Source organism: Temnothorax longispinosus, chromosome 4 (genome assembly GCF_030848805.1).
Source record: "Temnothorax longispinosus isolate EJ_2023e chromosome 4, Tlon_JGU_v1, whole genome shotgun sequence".
NCBI classification, from domain to species: domain Eukaryota; kingdom Metazoa; phylum Arthropoda; class Insecta; order Hymenoptera; family Formicidae; genus Temnothorax; species Temnothorax longispinosus.
In genome coordinates, this window is record NC_092361.1 from 20014752 (window position 1) to 20041398 (window position 26647).

The following is a 26647-nucleotide window of genomic DNA, read 5'->3' on the forward strand; positions in this document are numbered from 1 at the left end:
TAAAATATAATAGAATAATATTAAATGTTATAATGTGTTAATTACTCAATATAGTTAAAACAAGAGCTGGAAGTGCAGGTGCCAGGATTTATGTATCGATTCCCCATATTTATAACTAGGTTGACCACCTCAGCTACATGGTCAGGAAAATGAATATTTCTCCTCTCGGATATATTTTTATAACCCATTTTATTCGCTTTACAGACAGAGAAAATTGCCGCCGCGCCGAACAGAGTAAATCGACACGATGCTAAAAAAGATGTCGCGACGTCGGAATAAAAAAGAGAGCGCGTGGGTAAAAAAGAAAATGCAAAGGGGTCAAGCATATAATTGGGGGGAAAAAATATTCTCGCTGTTTGGCACGATATCCCCGTAGCGATCCTTGCACGGTCCCGGTCGTTAATACGACATAAGGAGGAGCCAGGGTTAAGCGAGGGTGAAGCGAGGATTTTTAATTGTAGTTCGCCCGATATAACCCCGCCCGACCCGTCGGTATTGTCATACCGGGACGGCGCTTTTCTTTATTTCCCCAGTGGCTGGATGAGGTTATACATTTTTTTTAAACTACGGCAATGCCTCCGTCTTCTTATTAGCAAAGCTAATTGGAAATACAAATGGTTATTCACGGTATAAGAAGGAGAAGGTTGTGCCGAAGAGTGACTGCGCGGTCGTGGCCGGGAGTTTGCGGATAGAAAGAGAGAGAGAGAGAGAGATTGAGGCGAAGGAAGAGGCGATGGTATACTTCTGCGTATTAAGGTTGTATTTGCTCCGGATAATTAGGACTTTTTCCCGGCCAATTCGGATGAATAATTGATTTTGCTGTTCCCTGCGCCGCGCTGTCCGGACGCGCCTGTCGCTCTTGGACCTATTCGAATGACAATCACCCGGAGAAAAATACGGATCTTCGCGATGAAATATTCAATATCTCCACGCAATATTATGCGTCGAGGAGAAAAAATTCAGGGTGATAAAAACGTTTCCAAATACCATGAGATAGGTAGTAAAAGGTTGAACATTTGACTTCTGTAGATTGATAAAAGTCATTCGGCTAATGTATTAATAAATGTTTTAATAATTTTCAAGCAAATTTCTTTATTTTAACAGACTTTTATATTAAGAACTGACTTATGGAAAGCTTGAGAACTTGCAAAAAATGATAATTCCCTGACGTTATTTTTTCATTTAAAAAACCGACTCTAAAGAATTTACAAACGGACGGCTTATTAAAACGAAAACATCCTGCATTGAAAATTATTTATCGCAGACGTAGGATTGAATTTACATAAATTTTTTTCCCACAAATAATATCCTCGTGACTTTTGACGAATCGTGATAAGAAGAGGGTGATCGACCGTCTATGAGCGACGAAATCCGATAACGAGTATTCCTCCACCCCTTTTCAGTTTAACGGGAAGTTTCCCGCAATTTTGTTGGCAACGTGAAAGCAACGTCGAACCTCTCGCGAGACATTTTGACATCCAGTACATCACGCCCATTTCCTTCATCTAGTTATATTACGTATACAATATCTGTGTATCGAAGCTGGTTGATCCTGGCAAGTTCCCTTCCTCGACGCCGGGTCATACATCATACTACCTTCTTTATTAAACTCATATTTTTCAAAAAGTCTCACCTTCGCTATCTGGAGCGCCTCCTCTCGCTCGCAACTCGGAAATCAGCCCTGAAAGAACGAAAAATTCATTTGGCACTCAAGGATAAGATGGATATGAAAATTCTTACGCTAAAGATGATTTACGTTCGCGCCACACGGATATCACTCAACTAGCTTTTTATCATAAATGACATAACCGCCGTAGATAATAGATAAATGCCTTTATTCGATTATTATTCATGCATTTGATTAATACAAATTAATCAAAGTTTAGATCACAAAACTTGTAAAGTCAACATGGTTCCGTTCAATCTTCGCATCGACTAGCGCTAACAAATTTTTAACAAAATAAATTTTTTATGGTGGAGCGAGAGGAGTACATATATATACGGGGATTGATGAAAGAATGGCGGAGATCCTTTAACGAGTCACGCTTCCAGAGGATATATCGTGCGACGAGTTCGTTGTCTCTTCGTAACGCCGGAAAGTTAGGCCACTTTCCTTCGACGCGCGGAGGAGAGATTGGCCGTTTGGCGAGCATAAAGAAGAAAGCCACCCCCTTTAGTTTGCCTTTCCAGCGCACCCTTCGCCACCTCGCCATCGCTCGCCCCTCACGGCCCAAAACCGCGAACGGTTATAAAGCATTCTTCCAGTTTATTAGACGGAGACTCGCGAGCCTCTCTTTATATTAAGCATGTGCATTATTAATGCGCCGGTATAACCGTAAAATGCTGATGAAAAAAAGTTGCCGAGCCCTGCGGGTGTTTCTTCTGCGGCAAAAGGCGAAAGAAGGAACGAGCTCCTTCGAGATTGTTACCGCAGCTTGACTGACTGACTCTTCGACTCGTTGGATATTACGTTGCGCGAAATTCGAGCATGAAGATGAATTAATTCTTTATCGAAAATAACGTGCAATGCAATTTGCAACCGTAAACAATTTTAATAATAACTAATCACATTACGAATAAAAGCTCTGATAATGTTAGATAAACGCAATGAGAGAGAGAGAGAGAGAGAGAGAGAGGGAGAGGGAGGGAGAGAGAGAGAGAGAGAGAGAGAGAGAGAGAGAGAGAGAGAGAGAGAGAGAGAGAGCTTGCTCTGTTAAGATGCAAATAAAAACTGTGTCCAATAGTATGTTCAACTTTGGTAAGCAATCGGAGATGGCATCGCGTTCGGTGACGATCGGCTGGTATGTTTTTTGCTTCCAGAGTTAGAGTTGTCTCACGCGATAAGACAATCTGGCGCAGTGCAGGAGTTACACGCACCAGGGATTTCCATGGAAATCGATGACACCCTCGACAACGTAACTTCGGACGGGAATCGCCGAATAGGATGCCCGTAACTTATCCAGATAAGGGGTTGTAAAACGATGCTGTAGCTATCTGCCAATACGGTCTGCTCCCCCTGCTCGCGAGAGGGAGGGCCTGCATCCAGGTTGCGGGCAGATATAGGGAGCAATTTCCCAGAAATTGATGCCATTTGAATATCGCCTGCGACACGACACGCGCGTTTCAAGGCGGTGCCGTTCGTAAAGGCGTTTACACGATTGTCGGAGATCTCTATCCGTCCGTGTGCGCGCTTCCTCGACAAATACTGCCGAGACACATCGGTATTATATGTTTCGTGGATCGTATTTCCATTGCGGACTGCGCCCGCGGTACTTCGTGAGGAGATGGAGCGACTAACGTAAACTGGCGTCTGTTTCTCGACATTTGTTTCCTCGCCGATTGCAAGACAACTCGAGGGGATAAGATTAAAGTAGCCAAGTCCTTCTATCGGCGTCAACTATTTCTCTCGATTTCATAAATTATTTAATTAATCAAACATTAATACGTAATTAAGTTTTACGATTACAAATTAAATATTTTGTATTTATAGAGAAACGTTTTTACTTATTTACAGATTCGCAAAATATCATAAGAACAAATATCAATAACAATCGATTCTGTAAATCTCTCGTAAATCACTATTTCGCTTGAATGATAATTGCAAGTTTCGTCGAACGTATTATCAGATAATTATTCGCCAAAATACTTCCGATTGACTTTAATCAGGGCGCACTTTTACCCCACGCGTGTGATTATACTCGGTGACTTCCGGATACGTGCTGGGGTTACGTCACGTTGGTGTTACCAAAGTCTTGTTTATCAAGTATGTTGCTACAGTCGAAGTATATAGGTACACAGACACACACCCTCGTCGGTACCCGTCAATGGTGCTTCTTAGCTTATGCATAAAGCCCCTTTCGCCCATCACCCTCACGCCCCGCCGGTCCCGGTCTATTCGCATCCACCTCCCGCAACCTCCTCATCTTTCACGATTTCATCCCCGCCGTTTCATCGAGGCTTCAACCCCTTCTTCGACCGTTACCTAGCAGATCGGGGGTGTCTTGCTCGCTCGCTCGCGAGTATTTCCGCAGGATGTATCGCAAAATCTATAGCGGTCTGAGGGGCGGAACGAAGGGGTAGAGGATAGGAGGAGGAATGGGCGACGGTGGCGGAGGCCAGGGTGGTTTTCGAGAAGGGTGAGCCCCGTCACATTTCACTACAGACTAATAACTTCTGAATATTCATTTCGTGTTTCTCCTTGCCTGCTTGCGAACCCGTAAGCAAGGCTAATGCGACGCTCACAACGGAATCCGTGTTATTCCTGAAAATATGCCGAGAACGATAATCAAATTCGAGTGATCGCGATCACTTTACTAATCACAAAGTATGAAAATCGTGATAACGTAAGTCAGGAAGTGTGTGATTTAATTAGTCAATTATCCGGACCACTCAAGGAAACAATCGGCTCCGTGTGAGACGAGTTTAAGGAGTATGTACTCTTCTTCGTCGAAGCGAGAAAAACAGAGTAGCTTGGAGGCGAGGGAAAAGCGAGAGACGGTCGTCATGGCAACTATGAATTAAGTAATCAATGAATTATTATTGACATTGATGTCTTCGCCCTACGCCTCCTCCCTCTCTCTCTGCTCCTCGCGATACTTCAAGACTCATAAAGCAGGTTGCCCTGCGCGTTCCTGATTAATACACCGGTAGTATATCTCACTGGATTTCAGGATAAAGAGATGGAAGGTCTGAAGCGAAAACGAAACGAAGCGGGTGTAGCTCGCCCGTGGATGGAAAATGATCCGTGGCGGATTTCCCATGTAAACATAATTTTTCTGCTCTTTATATTCAATACAGGCGGCGTAAATGAATGGCTGTACATTTCATCGTGGTTTGCATGCGATTAATAACCAACTGAAAGCTTTGCATTTAAAAATTTTATTGATCCTCACGCTTAATAGATTCTTGTTGCTTTTAACGTATTATAATTGCGATTTTAAACTCTTTTTACCTTCTGTCTTGAAATTCTATCGTTCCAAGCATATATTAGCAAGCAATTAAAAAAGTCAAAGAGCTATCGCTTTAAAATATTAATAAAAACAGAATAATAACAAGAGATTTTCCCGTGGCCTTCAATCGTTGTTCAATTTTTCTCTCTCTTTTTCTTTCTTTATGTCGTTAAGGTTTCCGACTTTCGTAATTCGGAACAGTGCTTGCACAGAAAATGCGATAGGACGCTTCGTATCGCGAAGAGAGAGCGGAGGAAGGGTAGTCGGAAGAAGGAGAGAAGGGTGAGAAAGGCGCATGGTGGAATGTTCCGAGCCAATAGAAGAGACTCCGCGCCAACTTCAATTCCACGATCTTCGCGACAAATTAGCACAGACGAATTTCCGGCGTCCCGCATCCCCTTACGTCGCGTCCTCTCACGGAATGTCGCGAATGTCTCGCGTCAAGCGTTTTTCCGTCCTCTTCGATCAAGTTGATTGGCAAACGCGGTTATTCTCTAGTTTGTCTCTCAAAAATTAATTGTTATTTATTGTCATTTGATATATTTAATAAGTAGTGTAGATATCGATGTCTCGAAACACAAAAATGTTATCCAATTTCCTTGATCTCTCTTTCCTTTGCAAACACCTTCTCAATACGCAAACCGTAAGGGGTTAGTATGCATATATGGAAAAAAAGTGACGAAGAAGAACACGATGTAAACAGAAGTGGTGAAAAACGAGCGCGCGCGCGAGATTTCGCAACGCGAAACTTCGAACAACAGAATGCAGGGCAAATGAACGAGAAGCGGTACGCGTGAAAGGCACTACATCTCCGCCGAGCATCCGGCGTGCCGTTGTAAAAATGACTTTGCGTTGTGAATTAGGATGGAGGGATCGCGCGATGGCTTTTACGCGCTAAGATCGGAAGAGGAACGGGAAAGAGGAGGAGAGAGAGAAAGTGGCTATGAAAAAAGGAAACGGGAGAGGGCGAATTAAAATTTTACAACGACAACTGACAATCGTGAAATCCCATCCCTTACCCCACCTCCCTATCACCCCCCGCGACGGTAGACGGTCCGGCGTTACCGACCCTCCATTGTCTCCGACAAAACAAAACTCCCTACCCTCCCCTATTTTCCCACCCCCGGTTAGGAAACGTGCGATAATAAATATAGAGAAAATGAAAAATTATTAAAAACTTCCTTTTTAACCTTGGTAATCCTCGTCGCCCCTAGAGATGCCGCATTAAAAACTCGCCGCTCCCCCCGCCCCCGCCCTCGGCTCCTTCCCTCCGTCTCCGCTTGCTCTTTCTGCACCCTCGTCTACCCCGGACTCCGTGGTCCTCGGGGTTGGGCGCCCGGACACGCGAATTATTTATACGCAGGAGTCTCTCTGACGACATTACCACAGTGTTAGCATTAAATCATAATGTACGACCCGTTACGAGCCACTGTGATTCGGCCTTGCGCACGCCCTCGTGTCAACGAGTGCTCTTCGCTCGCGCTCGCGTGCCTCTTGTTTTTGCACTTTTAAAGAGCGCAAATAATTATTCCGCGAGAAGGCAAAATGCCCGGTGACGTTCACGCGCGTAAAAAAACAAACCATCATTTTTCAATGAATATATTGGCGAATGGCGACACACCTCATTTTTGTTCTTGTATATAAGAATAATGCTTTAAAAGGACAAATCTACATTTAAAAATCTTATTTTACAATTCGTTGATTGTGTGATTACACGGTAATTAGGTTAATGAAAGTTAAATTTTCCCGGTGCGTTAACAAAATGATTTATATTATCGGAGAGATAACGCGAGTACCTGGATATCACTCGGCTAAGTAGATAGCTTTTTACCTTTACGCTGATCTACGAATAATCACGCGGGATGGCACAAAACAAGGAAACCGCGTCGTATAATAAACCTATATTAATCTCGTAGAGGAAAGAGATAAAGCGATATTATCGAGCGAGTCCGCCGTTCGAACGTCGACTCGCCTGCCCGCGTCGTAACTTTTTCATGAATAATCCCCGGGCTAATTTGAATAAATTATAACCGACGGCGTTTGACGGGGCCCCGAATTCTCGGCGACGCTATTGATAGCCGTGAAAACGGAAGGGGGAGTCCTCCTGCTGTGGACGTGCTAAAGTAGAAGGATCTCTGCGGCTTCCATTAATTCCTTTGTCTCGCGATCCTGTCACGGCCTCGGGGGCCGATTTTCAAGGACCTTTTTTTCGCGGAGTCCATTAAAATATCAATTAAAACGGCCGTGTCCATCTCGCCTTCTCGCGGGACCGAGACCTTTATTTCCCGGCGGTTACATCGAATCGATCTGTACAACCGGACGCGATCAACTTGGCCCCATTGTTAAGTCCCATTGTCTCAAGAGCAACACAAAGGAGAAATCCCAGTCCAGATGGTGAAAATATGTCTTATATTTCATTATTCCGATAAAATAAAATGTGTACGATAATCCTTAATTTTGTGGAGTCAAGTGATTGATGTTATCTTTTTATCTGGACTCGATTGGGTTTTACTTTCGCGAGTTATCGTATTAAAACCGATTTAATTACCGAAACCGGTGAGACGCGTAACGCGGGCAATTACCGCAGAAGAGCATCGACACGCGGACACCGGATATGTTTCGCAACAATAATGCTGTCAGAGTCAAGCCGCGCGATCGTGAATGCGCGCATTCATCCGGTCCGATAATCCAACTTGAAAGGTACACGTCCGGGGGCTTTTTCTACTTACTACAACGGCGCTCAGAAGCACGTACGTAACGAACAAACGTTTCCGGAATACCTGTTACCTAGGGCGCTGGAAAAAATATGGGAAACCCCATCCTTGGAGAACGAGCGAGGGAGGTAGCGGCGCCGGAGGAGGGGAGGGGGGGATGGTTTACCCCACGTAGAAGGCGCGCACGGATTGGCGTGTGTGTGTATGTGTGTGTGTGTGTTGTATGTGAGTGTGTACGTGCGTGTGTGCTTGTGCCGGCGCTCACACGAATGCGGGCGCGCACTCGCATGCGAGCGAGCGCAAGGGTTGAATTTTAATTATTTTCTCTTTGGTAGGTATAATATTTCAATGCTCGGCGGAGCCTGGCCGACCGGGCTCGCCTCTCGCCGCCATCTCTGTCAAGTAATGTTATTATAATTATACGCGTGTGCGCTTGGTCGGTCATTTCTTGTGCCCGTCCATCCCCCGACCACCTCCGTCGCTCCACACACGGCGCATCCTCTGTCCGTCTTTCTCCTCTTTCTCGCCGTCTCCGCCTCGCCACCCTCTCGCGAGCGCTCTCTTTTCGCTCGCCTCTCGTAGCCCGCTCTCTCGTTCCCTATGCCCGGGTATTGTGCAATTAAAATGTCGTAATTGTCCGTCGGAATTCATCTTGAAATTCGTGCCTAACCAGTCGGTACACCACATTGACGTCCGTTCTCCTCGAGCGCGTACGTTGTACTCGAATAATGTGTACGCAAGGTGATATTTAAAGCAATCTTTTGAATATTTATGCGGAAAGTTTGCTAATTCCTTATACGAGTTTGAAGGAATATATCTGAATTTTATTCGGGAATGGAGCAAATTTATGCGAAATTATTTTGCGAATGTGAGAAATAACATTGTAGAACCATGTTTGCCATGTTCAATGTAAAGCTAATGTTTCATGCTCTAAGTCAGAATTTTTACACGTGAGTGAAATGATTTCTTCCTCCGTTATCTTGCTAAGTAAAAAAGAGAAAAAATAAAGAGGGATTGAGAGAGAAAGAGACACTGAGGTTAACAAATCATTGTATAGTATCATATTTATTCATAAAATATCATAAAAATATCAATAAAGAATAAGCATATTATTTTTATTTATGTAATAGTTTATGATTCACAATAATAATTATGTACGTTAGTTTAAGAGGTATAAACTCTATTATTTATAATGACCATTATAATAATTCTATTCACGAGGATTTGTATTATTCACGAATTCTTTTGCGAAACGCAACTCCGCATAGAATACGATGATATATGCGCAAATACGATAAAAATAACGAATTACGAGCTTCGCGATCGCCAAACCGTAACTACTGCATGTACACCATTACGCTAAAGAAAATCTTCATTTAACTTTACTTACATAAGTGCTCAAGAAAGATTCCACCGAAAAAATCCATAAAGAGGCATAAACAAAGATATAACTAATATCGAATACTCTGTGAAAGTAATACAAAATGTAACTTATAGTATAACATAAATGTCACGCATATCCACACGTTGCAGTTGCCCCAAAAGAATATATCATCGCGGCTGCGGTCGATCCTCGCGAGCGTCGTGGATCGTCGCCGTCGTCGTCGGCGGGATAAAGCCGGACGGCGTATGTATGCGATCACCTGAAATTCAGAATTGCAAATTCTTTAATTCACGGGACGCGACGGCGATGGCGACGGCGACGACGGCGGCTGCGGCAATGGCGGTTGCAACGGAACGGAGGTCCTCCGCTCTCGGCAGGAAAATACCTTCGCCTGACCTATACAAACATCGCGGGAGACGAGGGATGTGTATTCAAAAATTTACATAGGTACATTCTGATTAAAGTGTCCTAGAAAGCAAATCTAATACAGCAACGCGAGCGCGCCAAGTCCCTCCTGCATCCTCCCCCCTCCGTCGGTTTTTCCATCGTGCAGGGTGAGCCTTTTCGGAGTACGAGAACACGGAATTGTGCGGGATGGATTATTACGTATCCTTCGGAAAGTTTCCGCCGGAGAATATCGGGGCCGAATGGGGGGATGAAAGGACTGGATGTATCTCGCTCTGCTGTGTCCAGTATATCATGATAATCGTGGGATTTATTACTCGTTACCGAGGTTTATTATCCCGGTAACGCGCTAGGGTGAACGTGACGAGAACGTAGAAAACAAATAAAATCACCGAGCGAGAAGGAGGACACTCAAAAAAGAATGGACAGCCGCGGGCACAGGGAACGCCGTAATAAATTTCTGCGATTGATAATGATGGAAAAATTCGACCACGGCCGGGCGTGGTAAAAAGAAGAGAAATAAAAAGAACGTGGCGACCATACTAATATTAGGAGAGCAATCATATTTCACACACAACGGCGAATAAGTAGGATGCGTCTTGTGCCCGCCAAGTTAGCGACAAAGCGAAAAGCGTACATTCCACGCTCGGCGATTGGATTCGCCAATTAATCACGAGCGGAGCGCCGCGGCGGCACGGATGAAAGAATAACGACGCGGAAACGAAACGAAATTTAAATATTCTCGCGTTGTTCGCGAGGAGGAAGGCCGAGGGGTAGGAAAGGACGACGCGTATCGCGGGCATTCCTCCGCACCCCTCGGCGGTGTCGGGGCGGCGAAGGGACGGGCGAGCACGGTATAATTGCAAAATTGCATTAGCTTTGTGTTCTTCCGCCGTTCGCCCAGACGTAAGAGATACGCGTGTGTGGCGCGTTGCAACGGACGATTTATACGAATTCGCGTTTTCTTTTTACTTTTTTTTTTTCGTTCAACGTCCCCGATCCACCGTGCGTACGTCGCTAAGTGACGCCTTGCCGGGTTAACGAGGCAATACGAGAATCGTGTACACTCGGTGTTCGGTTCAATCATCGAATTGCCATTGCAAATCTAAAAAGAAATCGCGTCGAATTTATTTTCAAGCGTTGTACGTTTCTGAGTTTTCGACGCGCTCACGTTAATCCGGCGATAGTTTCTCTCGCGTTTAATTTTCCCCTCGCAACGTTGACGTTTGTTCGATCTTATCGCGGAAGCCTCGTGAATCCCTTCGTCTGGTTGTGCGAGTCGATAGCATCTACGAGAGCATCGAACCTCCCGTTTGAGATTCGATGCGAACGAAGGATCCGAGGGTCACCCGGCAGCAGAGGATGCAGAGGAGAAGCGCCTCGTCGTCAGCGACCGTTATTTGCACGGTTTCGAGCACGAGTCCCTCCCGCTCCCCTCGCGCGCGCACCCTTAAACCAGCTCGCCATTTCCCCAGCTCGTTTCGTTTCTCCGGCGACAAATAAGCAACAGAACGAACCGCGGCCCTATCTCGCGTCGGCAACGATTGCTCGAGAAACGCGCCAGATTCCTGATTCCGAGCCGCTTCTCGACTGAAATTTATCTTCTTCGGCCCCTACCTCGCGCCAGACACCCTACCAGAATGTCGTTTCAAATTCGGATCGGATCCTTATCTCCGCCCGTCGGTCGGATACATTTTAATCGGAATTGTAGGGACATCCTTGCGCGACATCGACATTTGAATACCAAACATATTAATAACTTTTTGACAAAACAAAATTCTGTTTTTACCAAGTAAGGGTGTAAGTGTCGAGAGAAGTTAACGTTATCACTAATTGTTATAATTAATACAATTCGCCAAGTATTTTATATTTTTGGAAGCATTTAGGAAAAAATACTTTTATTATTTTTATTCGTTATTTATTACGTCAATATCAATATACTTGAAAAGTACGCCAAAATTCTCGAATAAAAATTTGAGGAATGCTAATTCAATTTAAATGATGAATAATTGCGATGCTGACATATATTGGATTAAATATATTCGTCAATTTTAAATTTACGCAAAGCAGTAATAAATATCGAAGAAATTTTGCCCGCCAATAAATATCAATGTCTCGTTAAACGTCGGATAACGTGACGCGATCTGTTTACACGCGAAATGTCTTCTTCACGAAGGAGAGAGACGCGAGCCTTGACACCGATAATACGTCCGTTTGTATTCATCCAGTTATCGACGCGAAGGGTGCCAGCGGCAGGAGGCTTGACAAGGTATTGTAATACCGCAAGGTTTTATGGAAAACCTGGGGGCGTCGTCGAGCCCACACACAGCGAGAGACGGAAGACGGGGAGGCGGGGGAGTAAAATTGAAAATGAGCATAAAAAGCATAAAAAGCGAGGCGCAGGGCAGATTGCCGTGGAACATTCTTCGGCAAAGGGGCAATTCATTTTCGTATGCTATATCAATTTCTTGCTTCACCTCCTCGCCTCGACCATCTCCTCGCTCTTCTCGCCGGCGCGGGCGCGTCCCTACGCTCGCAGCCACCAACCTCCGATCTATACGCGTTTCATCCCTTAAAACCGTTAACTCCGCCAGACATCAAGGGGAATGCGAATTAGCCCCGACCGTCTTATCCGCGCCGATAAAAATGACGATGAAAAAGACGGGCACGGTTAGTTCTGTCGTTTCGCCGATCCCTATCCCCTTTCCCCGTGCACCCCATCGAGAGTTACCTTAATGGAAGTTATGCCTTAATCGATCCCTTCCGTCGTTTAAAAGTTTCACGTCCGAAATACCGGGCGGCGCGCGGTGTTTACGGTGGGCGTAGTTTAACGGCGCTTTGCGCAAGTAACGACTTGCCGGGACGGAGGAATTAAGATTTACACGAGATAATTAGGATTAAGTAGAACCCACCACGCGTTGAACGCATTTTCGCAGGGCACGCATTTTCGCTGGGCGATACGTGCGTGGAATAAGTCGGACTTTTGGTTTGATAAATAGGTGAAACACAGTCTGGAGACGAATGCGACGTATACAAGGGGGCGCAAGCTTCCTTCTCATGTTTTTATAAAAATATTTTTATAACTTTTACGGATTATACGGATTCTCCCCTTCGCTTCTCCCCTTCATCGTCGACATTCTGGATATTTCGCATCATGGAAATTCTTCAGCTTGAAAGGATTCTTGTTACACAAGTCTCGCTTGGATTATCAATAATCTTTATAAATTATTTAAATCATGGTATTGTAAGTAGAAATATAGGAACAAAAGGAACAAAAAAAACTGTGCAAAACCTATCTTACAAATCTCGTATACATCGACTATTACACTCACGCGCATGAATCCTCGTACACATACGTTTTCCGAAGCGCGGGAGCAAAGGGTTGAAGGAGGAGAGCTCGGGCTACGATCGATCATGCATTATAGACTGGAAGCTGACACCTGGTGATAGATCGTGGTAATTAAATAACTCGTTGCGATCAGGCCGGGCTCGAGATTCGGCCGAGAGTCGGTGGAGGAAGAAGAGGGTGGAGGATCAGCGACGGCACGGTCTACCAGCATGTGCGCGTCGTCCCCTGGACGGGGTGTAATTGACAAGGCAATTGATAATCGCCGTCGGGTTGACAGTATCTCCGAGAATTAGCGTTACGCGAGCGTCAGGGCTCCCCCCAAATTGGCGCACAAATTACCAAGACGGCCGAGGATGCAGGATTTCGCCGGCGATCGCACATGGCTTGTTAGAACCGTTTCATTGTAAAATAAATTCTCTATATAGCGACAGATCTGCGGTATACAATGTTATGAATAATTTTTGTAATTGGAAAAATAGTCGCAATTAAATTTATCATTTTTAGTACATTCCAAATCTATGATATAATTAATTAACAATTAAATATAAAAATTTTATATTAATAATGCTTTAAGTAATAGGTTTTTTGTAAACATTTACAGATAAAATATATTTAAAAAAAAAAAAGTAAATTTGTGTAAATTTTGATAAATATGCGTACGAAGGGTGTAATTTGTAACTTTATAGGAAGCTTAACGTATTATTCATCCGAGGCCAATGGTCAGTCAACCTTATCAGAAAATCGAGAGTCGAGGTCGGCGAGGTAGCTACGACCTAATTAATAATCGCGACTCGGCTCCACTCGACCTTAGGGCGAGTCGACTCGCGGTCCAGCGGCGTTTAATTATTTCGACGTGAAATATGTATAACGGGTGGTCCACAGAAAGAGAGAGAGAGAGGGTTGGTCGAAGCTGCGAAGCGACTGGGTAACCTTATTCGCCATTGTCGAGCCGAGGAACAGTCAGGGTAGGAAGGGCTTCGCTCGTCGGGGGTGGAAGCGAGATACGGGGCCGGCCGAGCCGGCAAAAAAAACACTGCCTTCTATTTAATTTCATTTTTAACTTGAGGCTATATTTAATTAAGAAATATCACAAAACTCGGCGTATATATATATATGCAAGATGGCCGGCAAATGGGTTAACCCACCACCCATCGACTTGTCGCAGCACAGAGGAACGAAGCAGTTGCAGCACAGAGCGAGTGTAAATTAAAAAAGCCACGGCCAATTTGCGCAGGACGATCTTACGCTTCGAGAGAAAAGAGAGAAGGAAAGCACAGCGGGGGGGAGGTCAAAGGAAGGAGGAAGGTTGGAAAAAAAGTTACCATAGCGGACTGTAGAGGGTAGGCTTTCACCCTCAACATGCTTCGGCATCGACGAATGTTGCGAGAACGCGTTGCTTCACGTGCGCATTATCGGGCTAATTTGTATGTAACTTTAATTCGGTTCTTATCACTTTGAAGCAAGCTCGCATAGCAGCCTTTGCGTTCACGAAATAATTATTTGTTGGCACAAAGTGTTCAAATTTTTTCGTATGGTAATGCTACCGCATATATAATTATACAACAATATAATGAGTATAACACGTACTTAAATACTTTCTACCATAAAAGAAATTATTTCGCCAACGATCGATTAAATTATCATCACGAGAGTACGTAACCTACGTAACTCATATGCTTTTGGTCTAAAAATTATCTCCGCCATTTAACAATTACAAGTATGCTTTGTGTTGAAATTTAAACTCAAAATGTAAACTCGAAACCCCTTTCTTTCCCAATGCACCAAGCTTGTTTCTCGTTCCACCCTTTTTCACGCAAGAGTGCACGGATTTGTGCGTACCTCCCCGAAATGGCCTCGAGAACGAGGGCGGATTTATTTGTATACGATAACTAAGTATATTTTTGGTTCTTCTGATGTCTCTCGCGGATGATCCCAAATTGCTGGGTAATAGCGGTCTTTGTCGGAGTGGTTATACCGACAACCAAGAAGCGAACCGGCAACATGAACGCGGTGAGGGTTTGTAATTTCTGCTCGGTGACGCGAGATCACCGCGCTGGCTTTGACTCGAGCGAGTAATTTCGCCTATTAACTTTGCGTCCTAATTACCGATATATCATTGTGTTGCGAGTGTTGTCGAGAGATCGCTTCGAGTCATCAGCGAAATTTAGATGCGCGATTTAATTAACTGTATAAAATTAAAAGAAGATGACTCTTGCTAGCCTAATAAAAACTACTTTGATAAAAAGTTCCCACATTTTCGTTGTTTCCCGATAGTCAAATATTGCTGTTCAAGCAAATGTTTATTACGTCTGAATGAGCAAGAAAGACCTCGGTAACTCACAATCGTTCTCCCTCCGCAGCCGCGAAGTGCAGCGAAACAACCCGCACGACATTATTACGTTTCGCGCTCTCACATCGACCAAATCTTAATTATTTGCAATTTTACGGACGGCGGAACATAATTATAATGCGAGCAAAGGACCATATCGCCGTAGGGTCGCGTGGTTGGTGGCGCAGTTACCTACCCCCTGACCTCCATCCGCCCGCCGGCCGCCCTTTTCTCCTCTCACTCTCACGTCCTCTCTCCGACGTGTATTTCTGCCTTTCCCCCCTCTCTCTATCTCTCTTCCTCTCTTTCCTCAACGATCCTCCTCAGAACCAGCGGTGCACTCGCCGTGAGCATTTCATCAGAAGCGCCGTTGAGTTCCACAGACCACTTAACTCATAAATGAGGGATTATTTCATCGTGTAATCGCGTATGGACCAAAAAGCATTACAATTAACGCTAACCAACTGCGCGGCGACGCCATGCACCCGCGGCACCGCGACGTCAAATAGAAACACGTCGCTGAGTTGCCGCCGCGTACTATTGCACGTAGCGTTGCCTTTGGATATTATTTTGAATTTATTGCGACGAAAGCTTCGGTTACATTGCCGCTTAGAGCGCTCAGGATTTTGAAGATGACGCTTTGTTCATGCGATTAGCAACAAACTTCCGCAAATGCGTGTATTTAACGCACTCCTTCATTCAGCTATAACTCTTTTGTGCTAAACGCATGTAAATTCGAATTAATATACAATGCTTGACTTTTTTTTTACTATGAGTTGAGGGACTATATAAATCGTGAGCTTCGATAAAAATTTTTCGGCATTCATTGACGTAAAAATTTAAATTAATTTAAAATGTTGCAATATTCTCAGTAAAATCTATTATTAAAACGAGAGAGGGCGTATATGCGGAACAAGTTCTATTCAGACATGGTTTGCCATAACGCAATCATCACGATTCTCCAATTTCGCATGGAGCATTACACGAGGCCGGTGCGAAGCGAGGTAAATCGGGCGATCTAAATCAATCGTACGGCCGATTAGGCTCCTTTCCAAAACAAGATGGCAGGAAGACGCGAAATTTATCGCCCCGCGCGGTCTTTGACGGCGGAAGCCGGCGAGCCGACGATTCTCCACCTTCTTTCGCACGTGATCGATCCGCTCTTTTCCACCCTCGAAGCAATAATCCTGACTGGAGTTAATATATATCGCGAGACGGCGGGAGAGAGGAGGCAAGTCAGGGAGGGGGTGGGCAGAGGAAGAAAGAGCCACGCCAATACATCACTCCGTCGGCCGTTCGGCGCGGCAGACCCGCCAAAATAGCAATTACCCCCGCGGAATCAAATGAAATAAAATTGCATTATCTGGCATGCCATGGCGCGATCAATCATACACCCTTTAGTCGGCCCTCGCCGAGGCGGGCACCTTCTGCCGCGTCCCCCGCCGCCGCGCCGCCGCTCAGCAGTCGGTCGTTCTTTCAGGATACCTGTCTATACCTGTGTATGTGGTGCGTACGTGTGTTACAGATCCCGCTGCCCGGGCCCGAAGAAAGTGCCGACGAAGACGAAGAGGATTCCATTTGGCGCGACTTGCGCGATCGGTCATTGGCTGACGCGAAGAAAAGTCGTCCCCTGAATCCTTCGTCGAAGATGGAGGTTGCGGACGAAGCTGAACGGCGCACTGTCGCCGTGAGATTAATTGCCCAATGCGCACTTATCTAGTCTTCCGTATCCGTCGTTAGCAAATCCGACATTTTCATTCCACCGCAATAACATAAGTTTTAATTAAATACATTATTTAAAAATATAAACGAAATATTAAACGTGCGCTTGCCATCATATTCTCAGATATTAAAAATATATATTTACGAAAAAATAGTAATAAAAATAATACTAGTCTTACAACATTAATTTCTATTGTCATATCTATTACTGACGGCGAAGCACGAATTTGATAAGCGGTCCCCGCTTCCTTTCATTCTTCCCAGAACGCTCGGAGAGATACACAAAAGCGCACACAAGCGAGGCTTTTATACCGAGCAGCGCGATAAGTTGGTACCGCCTCGGAGCAGTGGCATGATTATTACTATTGCTATTATTGTTGCGGTTACATCGACCGCGATCATTCAAACTCGTTAAAACTTTCGGCATTAGTACCTACTTCGGCCTGCATTCCACCCTCCTTCGTGCACTTTCCGCCCACGGCCACCTTCGCCCACCTTACCACCCTGGGCTGCACCCTCGTCGCATAATACGCACACAGGCATATATGTACATACACACACGTATGTGCGAATATGATACTACACGCGTCACGCATAGAGTCACAGAAAACTTCTTCTGCGATTCCGCGCCCCGTGAAATTGAGAGTACGTCCGAGTCGCCAAGTAGTTCCGCGAATAAAAATATGGCACTTCGTGAAAGATCGTCTTTACATATACTAATTAATGCTAATAATTTTGCAGCCAAAGATGACTTAAAAGAAAAAGATTTCAATGATAAAATATACTATCAAAGTATATATTTTTTAGAAATTCCAGAAAATTTCTAAATTACTTAAAATCATTTCTTTTTCTCGGACAATGACAAAAATTAATTAACAATTTTTACTCGTTTACTTTAATTAGTGGCGAGTTCGCTTTATTATTCGTATCGTTCGGTTGCCGCCGAATTATCGCGTTTTTTTTCCAGAAATTCCACCTCGATTCAGCGCCACCATAATTCCAGGCTACGGCACAGATATATTGGACGTACGTCCAATTCTTTTCCACTTCCTCTCGAAAAGTGGCGCTCGTAAACACCGTGAAGGCCGCGACGGTGGCATGAGGTATGAGTCTGGCGTGCGGACGTTAGAAAGTATCTAGGAATACGGAATTAATCGCCCCTTTCTGTTCCATCCAGCGCGCCTCGTATATGCATAATACGCACACGGTGTTACCGGTGTGGAGATATCTGCAGGTGGAGTGGTAGCCGCCGGCTCGGCGAAAGGAACGGCGATATAAAAATAGATATGACCCAGAGAGAGGGGGGGAGCGAAAAAGGGAGAGTAGGGATGATTCGAGCAAAAAGGCGGAAAGTGCAGGGGCGAAAGGTAGAAAAAGACAGAAAGACAGGGGGGACGGCGGCGAGAGGGGGAGGGGTGAGCGGCAAAAGGGAGAAGGCGCGGAATGTATGGAGATTCGGAGTCATGCGATTCAACTATAAAACTCGGCGAGTTTTGCAGCTGGCGAGGCGTCGTACCCCTCACCCTCGCCCTTCCTTCGCTACCCCCCTCGACGCCACTCCGTGCCTCTCGCTCCCTTTCCTTTCCGCCGTTCCGCGGTTATTTACGGTTTGATTCGCCTTATCTTCCCAGCCACCCCCAACTCCATCGTCCTTTCTCTCGTATTCCTCGCCTCGGCCCGTACCCCGAAAACCTACCTCTTCTCTCTACCCCTTTCGCCCCGTAAAAGATAGTCGAATCGCGCGGCCACGGACTCCCGCATCGCGCTTGTTGTTAGTGGTGGCCATTTCCGGTAAACTCGATATTTTACCAATCTGACGTGAAACACGCCGAAGTCTTTCTTCCTTTTTGTCAAGATTACGAAACTTATGGACAATTTAGACTCGAATAAGTATTGACTATATAGACTTAAACGCATTTTATCTTTTTTCAATTTTATAACAATATTTTGATTAATCTTGACTGTTTTTAATAAAATTGAGAGAAATGTTACTACTGTTGAGATTACCGAATGGTAAAATTAATATCACAAATTATGAAGTATTGAAAAGTTTTATCAATTTGACCATTACATATCAGAAATATGAGAAAATAGCTTCAGAACTAACCATTTGTAACTTTAACGTACAATTTTACAGCTCGTTGACGTTCAAACAACGAATGCAAATTCCAAGCCAATTAACGAAGGCTTTTCGTCGATTTAGAATCGAAACACCGCTGTAATTCGCCAAGCCGTTCATATTCCGGTAGCGGTACACTGGATTACATCTCTAAAGCAAATACTTGCGCCTCGTTAAGGTAACAATATTCAAACAGGATCTGCCTTAACTGTTGCGCAGCTTGTTTTGGTTTGGTCCTTCGACTTATCCATCCTGCATTATTCTCCTCGTGGCCACTGAGGAAATGGGAATATCGAGAGTTGCTCTCAACTTCTCATCGCGCTAATTCTTCAGCGAGAAATTAAATATTCAAGTCAGAGGCGAGAACGCAGCAAAATGTGCATTGGAATTAAATAACTTTTTAAATAACGTTTCGGCTAAATTGTAATTTTTTATTTCAGTTTATTGCAACGTGTGCAGTATTTTATACTGGCTGATTTGCATTTTGCGCAATTCGGCACCTAACGCTGAATCTTTGTTTATAATCGTATTAACGAGGGTACGATTGACTTGTACTCATACTTGTTTTGCTCAATATGTAATTTATAATTATATTAAGTATACATTACGGTGTTAGAAACAAACATGAAAATTATCTTTTTACAAATCGGCAGTACTAAAAGTTCAAAAAGTCTGTTCTAATCATCGTTATCAATCCGTTGATTTCAACCATTGTCTATCCGATTTCATATTACGACAAAATTGTGTTTCGAAAGAAAAGATGCGCGAACGCAATCGCGCTTACCGTATCAAGGAGCGTCAACGTGTGAATGCTCCGGCAGTGGTGTATGCGTTCAATTACACCGAGCACATACGAATATATCCGCGCTCAAGGACTCGCGGCGTCTTAGGAATTCTGCCAAGCATTGAGCTTACAAGCGGATACGGTCGTCTGTGACGGCCTTCTATCCGTCTGTTTATCGTCTATTCCGACATTTGGACAAGCGAGCTCCTCTCCCCCTCTGACCGCGAGCACCAGGAGTCGTCGTCCGGCGATCTCAAAAGCCCCTTAGTGCCGTTTCTTGGCCGGTGTCCCCCTACGTCCTACGCGAAATACTCCTTGAGGATCAAGGGAAGGAAGGTCGGCGTCTCAATGGACCAGACAAATCACAGAACATCTATCCGTCGTATACGTATTTTGATTAGCTCAGCGGCAAACGCGCGCGGCTTTGACATATTCTGGCGTAACACGGTGTTGTAAGTGCTCAGCTACCACGGTACTAAATAATTAGCTGAACGCTGAAATGCTTTGCCCGAACTCCAACTGCTATTAGATTTCCATTTGAAATGTCGCATTCTCTGTATTCTTTTCAAATATGAAAAGTTTTGTTTGAATTTTGATTGTCGAGGAATTAAGCGCGGCCAATGGAATATCATCGCAATTAGTAGTCGTTAATTTATTCCGACGATACATCAAAGCGGCCATTACAATCGTTTCTGGGCACGGGACCCGCTCGTTGATTCGTTATAAGACTTCCGCCGTTATCCCGCTCAAGATCCACGGCTTATCGATATTCGGGATCGTCTGGCGGTCTAAGAACAAGATTTTCATGGGACCTGGTGGAAGTGAACGCCGAGCTTTGGTCGTCGCGTCAAAGACGAGGACAGAAGGTGGATGAACGTGCAAGGGTAGCAGGAAAAGAGAGAGAGAGAGAGAGAGAGACCGAGAGATGGAGAGCTGCCGAGTACAAATGCTTTCGCTATCAGTTGGGTCTGGCAGCGAATCCTGCCTATCCATCCATACCACAATGCGGAGATATTAATTATGAGATATTACGATAAGACCTGAACAATACGCCCGTATTGAATGAGCGATCCTCCTCCTGCGATGCCACCGCATGGAGAAACGTGTCTTACCACCCCGCCTGTGGCTGCGGAATCTACATCTAACGCACCTACCGATACACACGCACGTATGCACGTGTGACTGACGAGTTTCGACGTAAGTGCACGTAAGACGGCTGTTTACTGATTTCATAACATCGCCTGAATCAGACGTTGCCGCTGCATTGTGCCACCGACAAACCTCTCTCGCTGATGTCGGCTGCTAGCCATCTCATTACGTTGTCAGTTGTAGCTACAGTCGATATAACTCTCGGCGTAATTATATTATGTATCAAGATTTTTGAAAAGAATATCATGCGTGCATAAAATTCAAAGGATTTTTGGAAAAAATGCATATGCTTACATAAAAAAACTTTGAAAATTAAAAATACAATTTTTTCTTTGTTATATGTGAATAATATAATAATACTTTAACATTCTCAAATTCTCCAAAAAAAATATGAATTTTTAAAATAATATACATATACATATTTTTACATTTTATATTTGTAAAAAATCCAGAGACTTCCGACATAAAAATTAACTTCTTCATTTTATATTAATTTTTATTTTTACGTCTACAAAAGCTTAGAATATAAAAAAATCGGAACTTGTTTTCCACGTTAAAACTTAATAAAGCCAGTAATTTAGCGGGATAAATATATTTTATTTTTTAAAACGATGATTTAATCTAACTCTCCATTGTGTCAAAATTTTGGATTTTTATTAAACATCAAAATATATTCACATAATGAAAGATATACTAGGCCACAACATTATATTTTGAAAAATATCTGTCTAATATCGAAAAGGTACTGTGCGTTTATTTCGAAATGCTAACTTTTCATCTTGCGCGGATGCCGAACATGAACATTTATCACGTCTGTATCTTTTAAATTTTAAAAAATTAATGGAAAGTCATCATCATGGCTGATGAGTTTGATTGTTAGAAAGAATATTTTGCTCGTCGTTTCACAATTTTTTTTCAAGAATTGCTTTAACAATAAGAGTATAGTTATTCTTAAATAAATTTAATTTCAAAATTCGATTGAAAATAAAACTTAATAATAAGATATACATTTTTCACTAGCCTAATCACCCTAATCGATATTTCTTCGACTTTGCATAGTCTTCAAAGACAAATTCGCAATTTACCTATATGTCCTATACGATATATACGATAGGCAACGCAAATACTTGCCACTGAATTGCCGAAGCGATGAGCTTACCCGCGGTTAAAGGGTTCGTGATTACGCGGGGATTCAGGGTAAGGATCGCACTTCGGATTCCTTTTACGAGCACTCGTACCGCGGATTTACGACTTATCGCATCATCCATGTGACGACGCGAAGTTCTTCAATATGCCGTTCGCGAAAAGATTCCAGTTCGGATCAAATCGTCATCTCTAAACTGTTGACATTCGATAGTGAATAATGTCACGTATGTACATGCATATTACATAAGATTTATGTATATATTTATGTGCAATTACTTCGTGAGATTGAATTTTATAGGAAGTAAGTAAATAAGCAATGGCATGACAAAAACAAAGATGGATCAGCACCTGAAATAAAGTTCCGCCACCGAGATATTCGTTTTCACATAGAAATATGTTCAGACCAAATCTTATTCATTGTGACATTGTTCGCAACCACGTCCATCGAACTATTCGAACTTACGGGAGTACTTTCGAGACATTGCTTCGCAGAATATGACTTGGAGTACAGATTCTGATGGGTTGGCCGGGAACGACAGGGGGAGGGCGAAGAGAAGCTGGTCTCCCTCAAGATGGCGCCGCTCGCGAAACTTTATTAGATATTTTCTTCAATAGGATAGAAATGCAAATAACAGTTGTCAAGTAACTTCCTCCGAGGGAGTGGGAGAAATAGTGCGAGGGCGCGAGACGGGGAACGAACACGGGGAAGAAGATTGAGAGGAAGTGAGCGAAGGAAGACGCTGTCGGAGTACCAATATTGAGCCGTGGTAAAAGTCCAAGTCTCTCCCTTTCTCACTCCTCTTCTCCTTGCCCTCCCCTTTTCGCCATCCGTCGTCTTTTCCGCCGCTCCCACCGCTCCTCCGACCTTCGGCCTCCTCCGCTCCTTCGTTCCCTCGTCAGTGAATATTGTAGAATATTGCATTTCAAGATTTCCTCCTGGGATACAGTCAGACGCATTAACCCTTTGGCAAACGAGGAGAAATTTACGAGCGAACGGATCTTAAGGAGTCTGCGAGAGCTATGACGACGACTTTCGATCCGGCAACGAACTGCAGGTCATTCGCGTTCATTTCCTTCAGATTAACATTAACGTTCCGCCCCGAAGTAATCAATGACAGCCTTTCGCGAATGAAGCATCGTTTCGATCGTAAATATATTATTATAGACACAACATTTCTCCGAGTACAAATTGCATACATAAATTTACAATTTATGTACACTTTAAAAAACATTATAACTTTAAAAGACTTATTTATGCTAATATATTAAATATATATATAACAATTAATATTACAATCAAGAGAAAATTCCTCTTATTCCTTATCGTTCGGAACGTTTAAATTGATTGATTGGTTACGCGATGGCAGCTATAAAGTGTGAAATTATTAATACGGACCACACTTCGGTCTGTGACACTCGGGGCTAAATGAACATCCGCCAATACAATTGGCAATCCGATGATCATCGCTATTTCTGTCTCTGATTCAATCATGTTGAGTCACGAGAAGAATATAACTGAAAGTAATTTTTCCACAACAAGTCGGGCGTCCTACGTTCATTAATCTTTCAGATAGCGGCGCACGCTATAAAGGCTCTGTCATCAAGCCGCAACTAATTAACGTTAATTTCCACGTGCACATTCGGGCCCTATAATGCGGTCGCAAGGTATTTTCGGGACACCTTCCCCGTATTATTCTACCTCAATTCACGAGCGATTTACCCCGGTAAGTATTTTGAAATCTGCATTTTCTCGTTCTAATTTGTATCTCTTGAAACGAGGCTAACTGAGTAAATGAAAGCAGCGACAGAGTGAAGGGGGACGGAGCGACGAATAGAAACTCTACTCGTTGTGCGTCCATATTTTTGCATCGCGGCGCTCTGGCCGGCGCGGCGCCGCTGTTCTCGGCCGCTGCGTTTCTCGTAGATTTTATAATTAATTATCTTAATGCATTCGATTCGAGAATCATGCCTCTCGGTCCCCCTCTTTCCATCCCTCCTACCTTTTCGTCGGTTTCCCTCGGTAAACCTCGCCGAACGCGACAGAATGTTTTCTCCCTTTTTCTCCGTTGGTAAGAGTAACATTACGTTAATGATAATTTTCATCTCGCGCAGGCATACAATTAATTATACGAAGAGCGAATATGTAATATGACTTTTTTAAGGCGGTATGCGCTCATATGATTAGTATGTGCAGTTCCTTGCAACGAAAAAAAATTTACGCGAATAATACCCCAGTATAATTAGTTAATTTCTTTATATCAACTTACGCCAAAAACAAGCAGCCGTTAAAATAATTCTCTAATTAACTACGATTTGTTGCGCATACAATCGCGGGAGCCATTATCAAAAACGGAATTGTCTCAACTGAATGACTATCCGAGCGAGAAGTGATGATTATATAAATTACACAATAAATTAATATTACCCTCGAATCATTTGTCAACGCTATGCAAATTGCTGTTACTGGGATGTGATCTATATTTAAAGCATCTGTGTCTTTTTCTGTCGCCTCCTACGAGAGGTCGGTCGCCACTTTGCATTCCTTATTGTCCGTAACGTTCGTAATAAGGAGAAGATCCGTGCCAATAATACCGTGGCTAAAAATACAACGCTTTACGATCGGCCGTGCGTCCTCGATAATTAAACCACATTCGACGGTGACGTAATTCGCGGCCGTTCGTAAGCGGATCACGAAGTCCGCATATGGATTGTTGGCGCGTGCCGCAATTGACACCGGGCCATCGTGTACAAGAATACCCCGGGCTATCATATCGGGTCAATTGGCTCCGGTGACTAATCGTCATAAGTCAGTGACACTTTTAACAGCTTAACGATTCACCTACGCCGCACCGTCGACGCATAGCGTCAGCATCGATTGCTCCTACTCGCCACAGACATCCGTCTTGCAACATCGTCTATCTTTTTTTCCTCGAAAAAAATAATGCAGTTCGACCGATTTGAGTCATTGCGAAGAATAAATCGGCACACGAGCATTATTAATTACTCGCTATATACATACGAAATGTTTTGTACTGTATCAGTTTCAATAACAAGTCAATTTTTAATTAAATCTTTTTTAAATTATAAAATATTCCACACAATAATATTACCACTGTTATTCATCGTTACGACTGATAACTAACATTACAGTAAAATAGATTTCAGACATATTTGTAGAAACAATATTTGTAATGAAACAATGAGCAATCCTTTTAATTAATTAGAGAAAATTCCTTGAGTGAACATCACGTTTCACAGATTAATAATAATGCAATGAAATGCAGAGCGAAGCATTCGGGTTGGAGCTGACTCAATAATAACTAGAATTATACTATAAAGTACTATTGGGTACGTTTTACTGCGATAAATTTGATAAAAGCACAATCTCGAACTACAATCAAAGGAAACTACAAAGTCCGTCACACAGACTAACTTACGTCACGTATATATCAAGTCAGTCGTAATGTCTATAAGCAGTAACGTGTCATATTTAAGTAATACTTAAATACACGAAATGAGTGGATCCTTTTCCCAAAAGTCCACGATACCACTTCCGCAAGAAGACTCCGCCTTAGATTAGATTCCGTATCGTGCACTCTCGCGCTTCAGCGCTAATAAAATATTGATTATGGTTTCATTACAAATATGCAGTTGCGCGGAAATAGCTACGGGATGGGCGGCGTAGGTGGGCAGGGCGGGTGACGTGGTGCGGTGCCTTTGTAGGAAGTTTGAAAACTCGACGAGTGGATTAATATCGCGGAGTTCCCGTTACTCGTTGTTGATTTTGTCTGTCTCCGCCCGACTACCCTCGCGAGGCGGCACCCCCGTCTCCGTCCCGACCCCCCGAAGCCACCCCGCGTTTCTCTCTCACAGCCCTGAACCACCCCGAAGAGAGCCGCCGCCACCACCCCCAGACCCCACCCGCTCTCCTCGCGAGAAGCTCAAATGTCTCTAATGAACCGGCTTGTGTGCTTATATCTGCGGCTCCTCTAACCGCTTTATACCGGGCGTTCGTTCGCGGGATATACGGAAAGTAAATAATGCGGTGTAAATAAAAACACGGAACGAAGCATAAAACGGAGAGTGCGGCGGCTGGCTCCGCTCCGCTCCGGACCCGCTACGATTCGATCCCTCGAGGTGGACGGAGTTAGGCGCTTTTTTTCTTTTTCATCGTGCGCCCCGCGAAGGGTAGCTTTTGGCATCGACTGGTTCACCTTGCGACGTTGCTTTCAGTCATCATATATGTATGTGCGCGACGTGCAAAATTCAACGTTGTCGCTAACGAATCAGTCAAGATAAAAACGCACGGCCGCATATTTTGCACTCAGACGCGCTGCACGTAGACTGCAATAAAAATCTAGTTTTACAGTTTTCATTAGAAATCTGTTTCACTCGGTTAAATTTAGATTATTACAAAACGGGAGACCAGTTTTTACCTCTTCGATATTTCTACTTATTATTTGCAATAGAAAATTTAAGTTTCTTCCCGTGAATCTAAATAAATCTCATTGTTGTTTCTCTCAAGTGGTAGCTTATTGTTATTTCGCGATTTTTTGTTCGACGTAAAATATTATTAAAAGGATATATCAGAAAGATA

General features: G+C 43.7%; 1 protein-coding gene across 1 annotated transcript in view; it reads right to left on the bottom strand.

Moving 5' to 3' along the window:
- Window positions 1-26647, bottom strand: part of LOC139812236 (uncharacterized) — a 535555-nt gene that overhangs the window by 323188 nt on the left and 185720 nt on the right. Inside the window, exon 6 of the mRNA XM_071776921.1 lies at window positions 1634-1681. Within this exon, the coding sequence (XP_071633022.1) occupies window positions 1634-1681 (48 nt within the window). The remainder of the gene's footprint in view (window positions 1-1633; window positions 1682-26647) is intronic.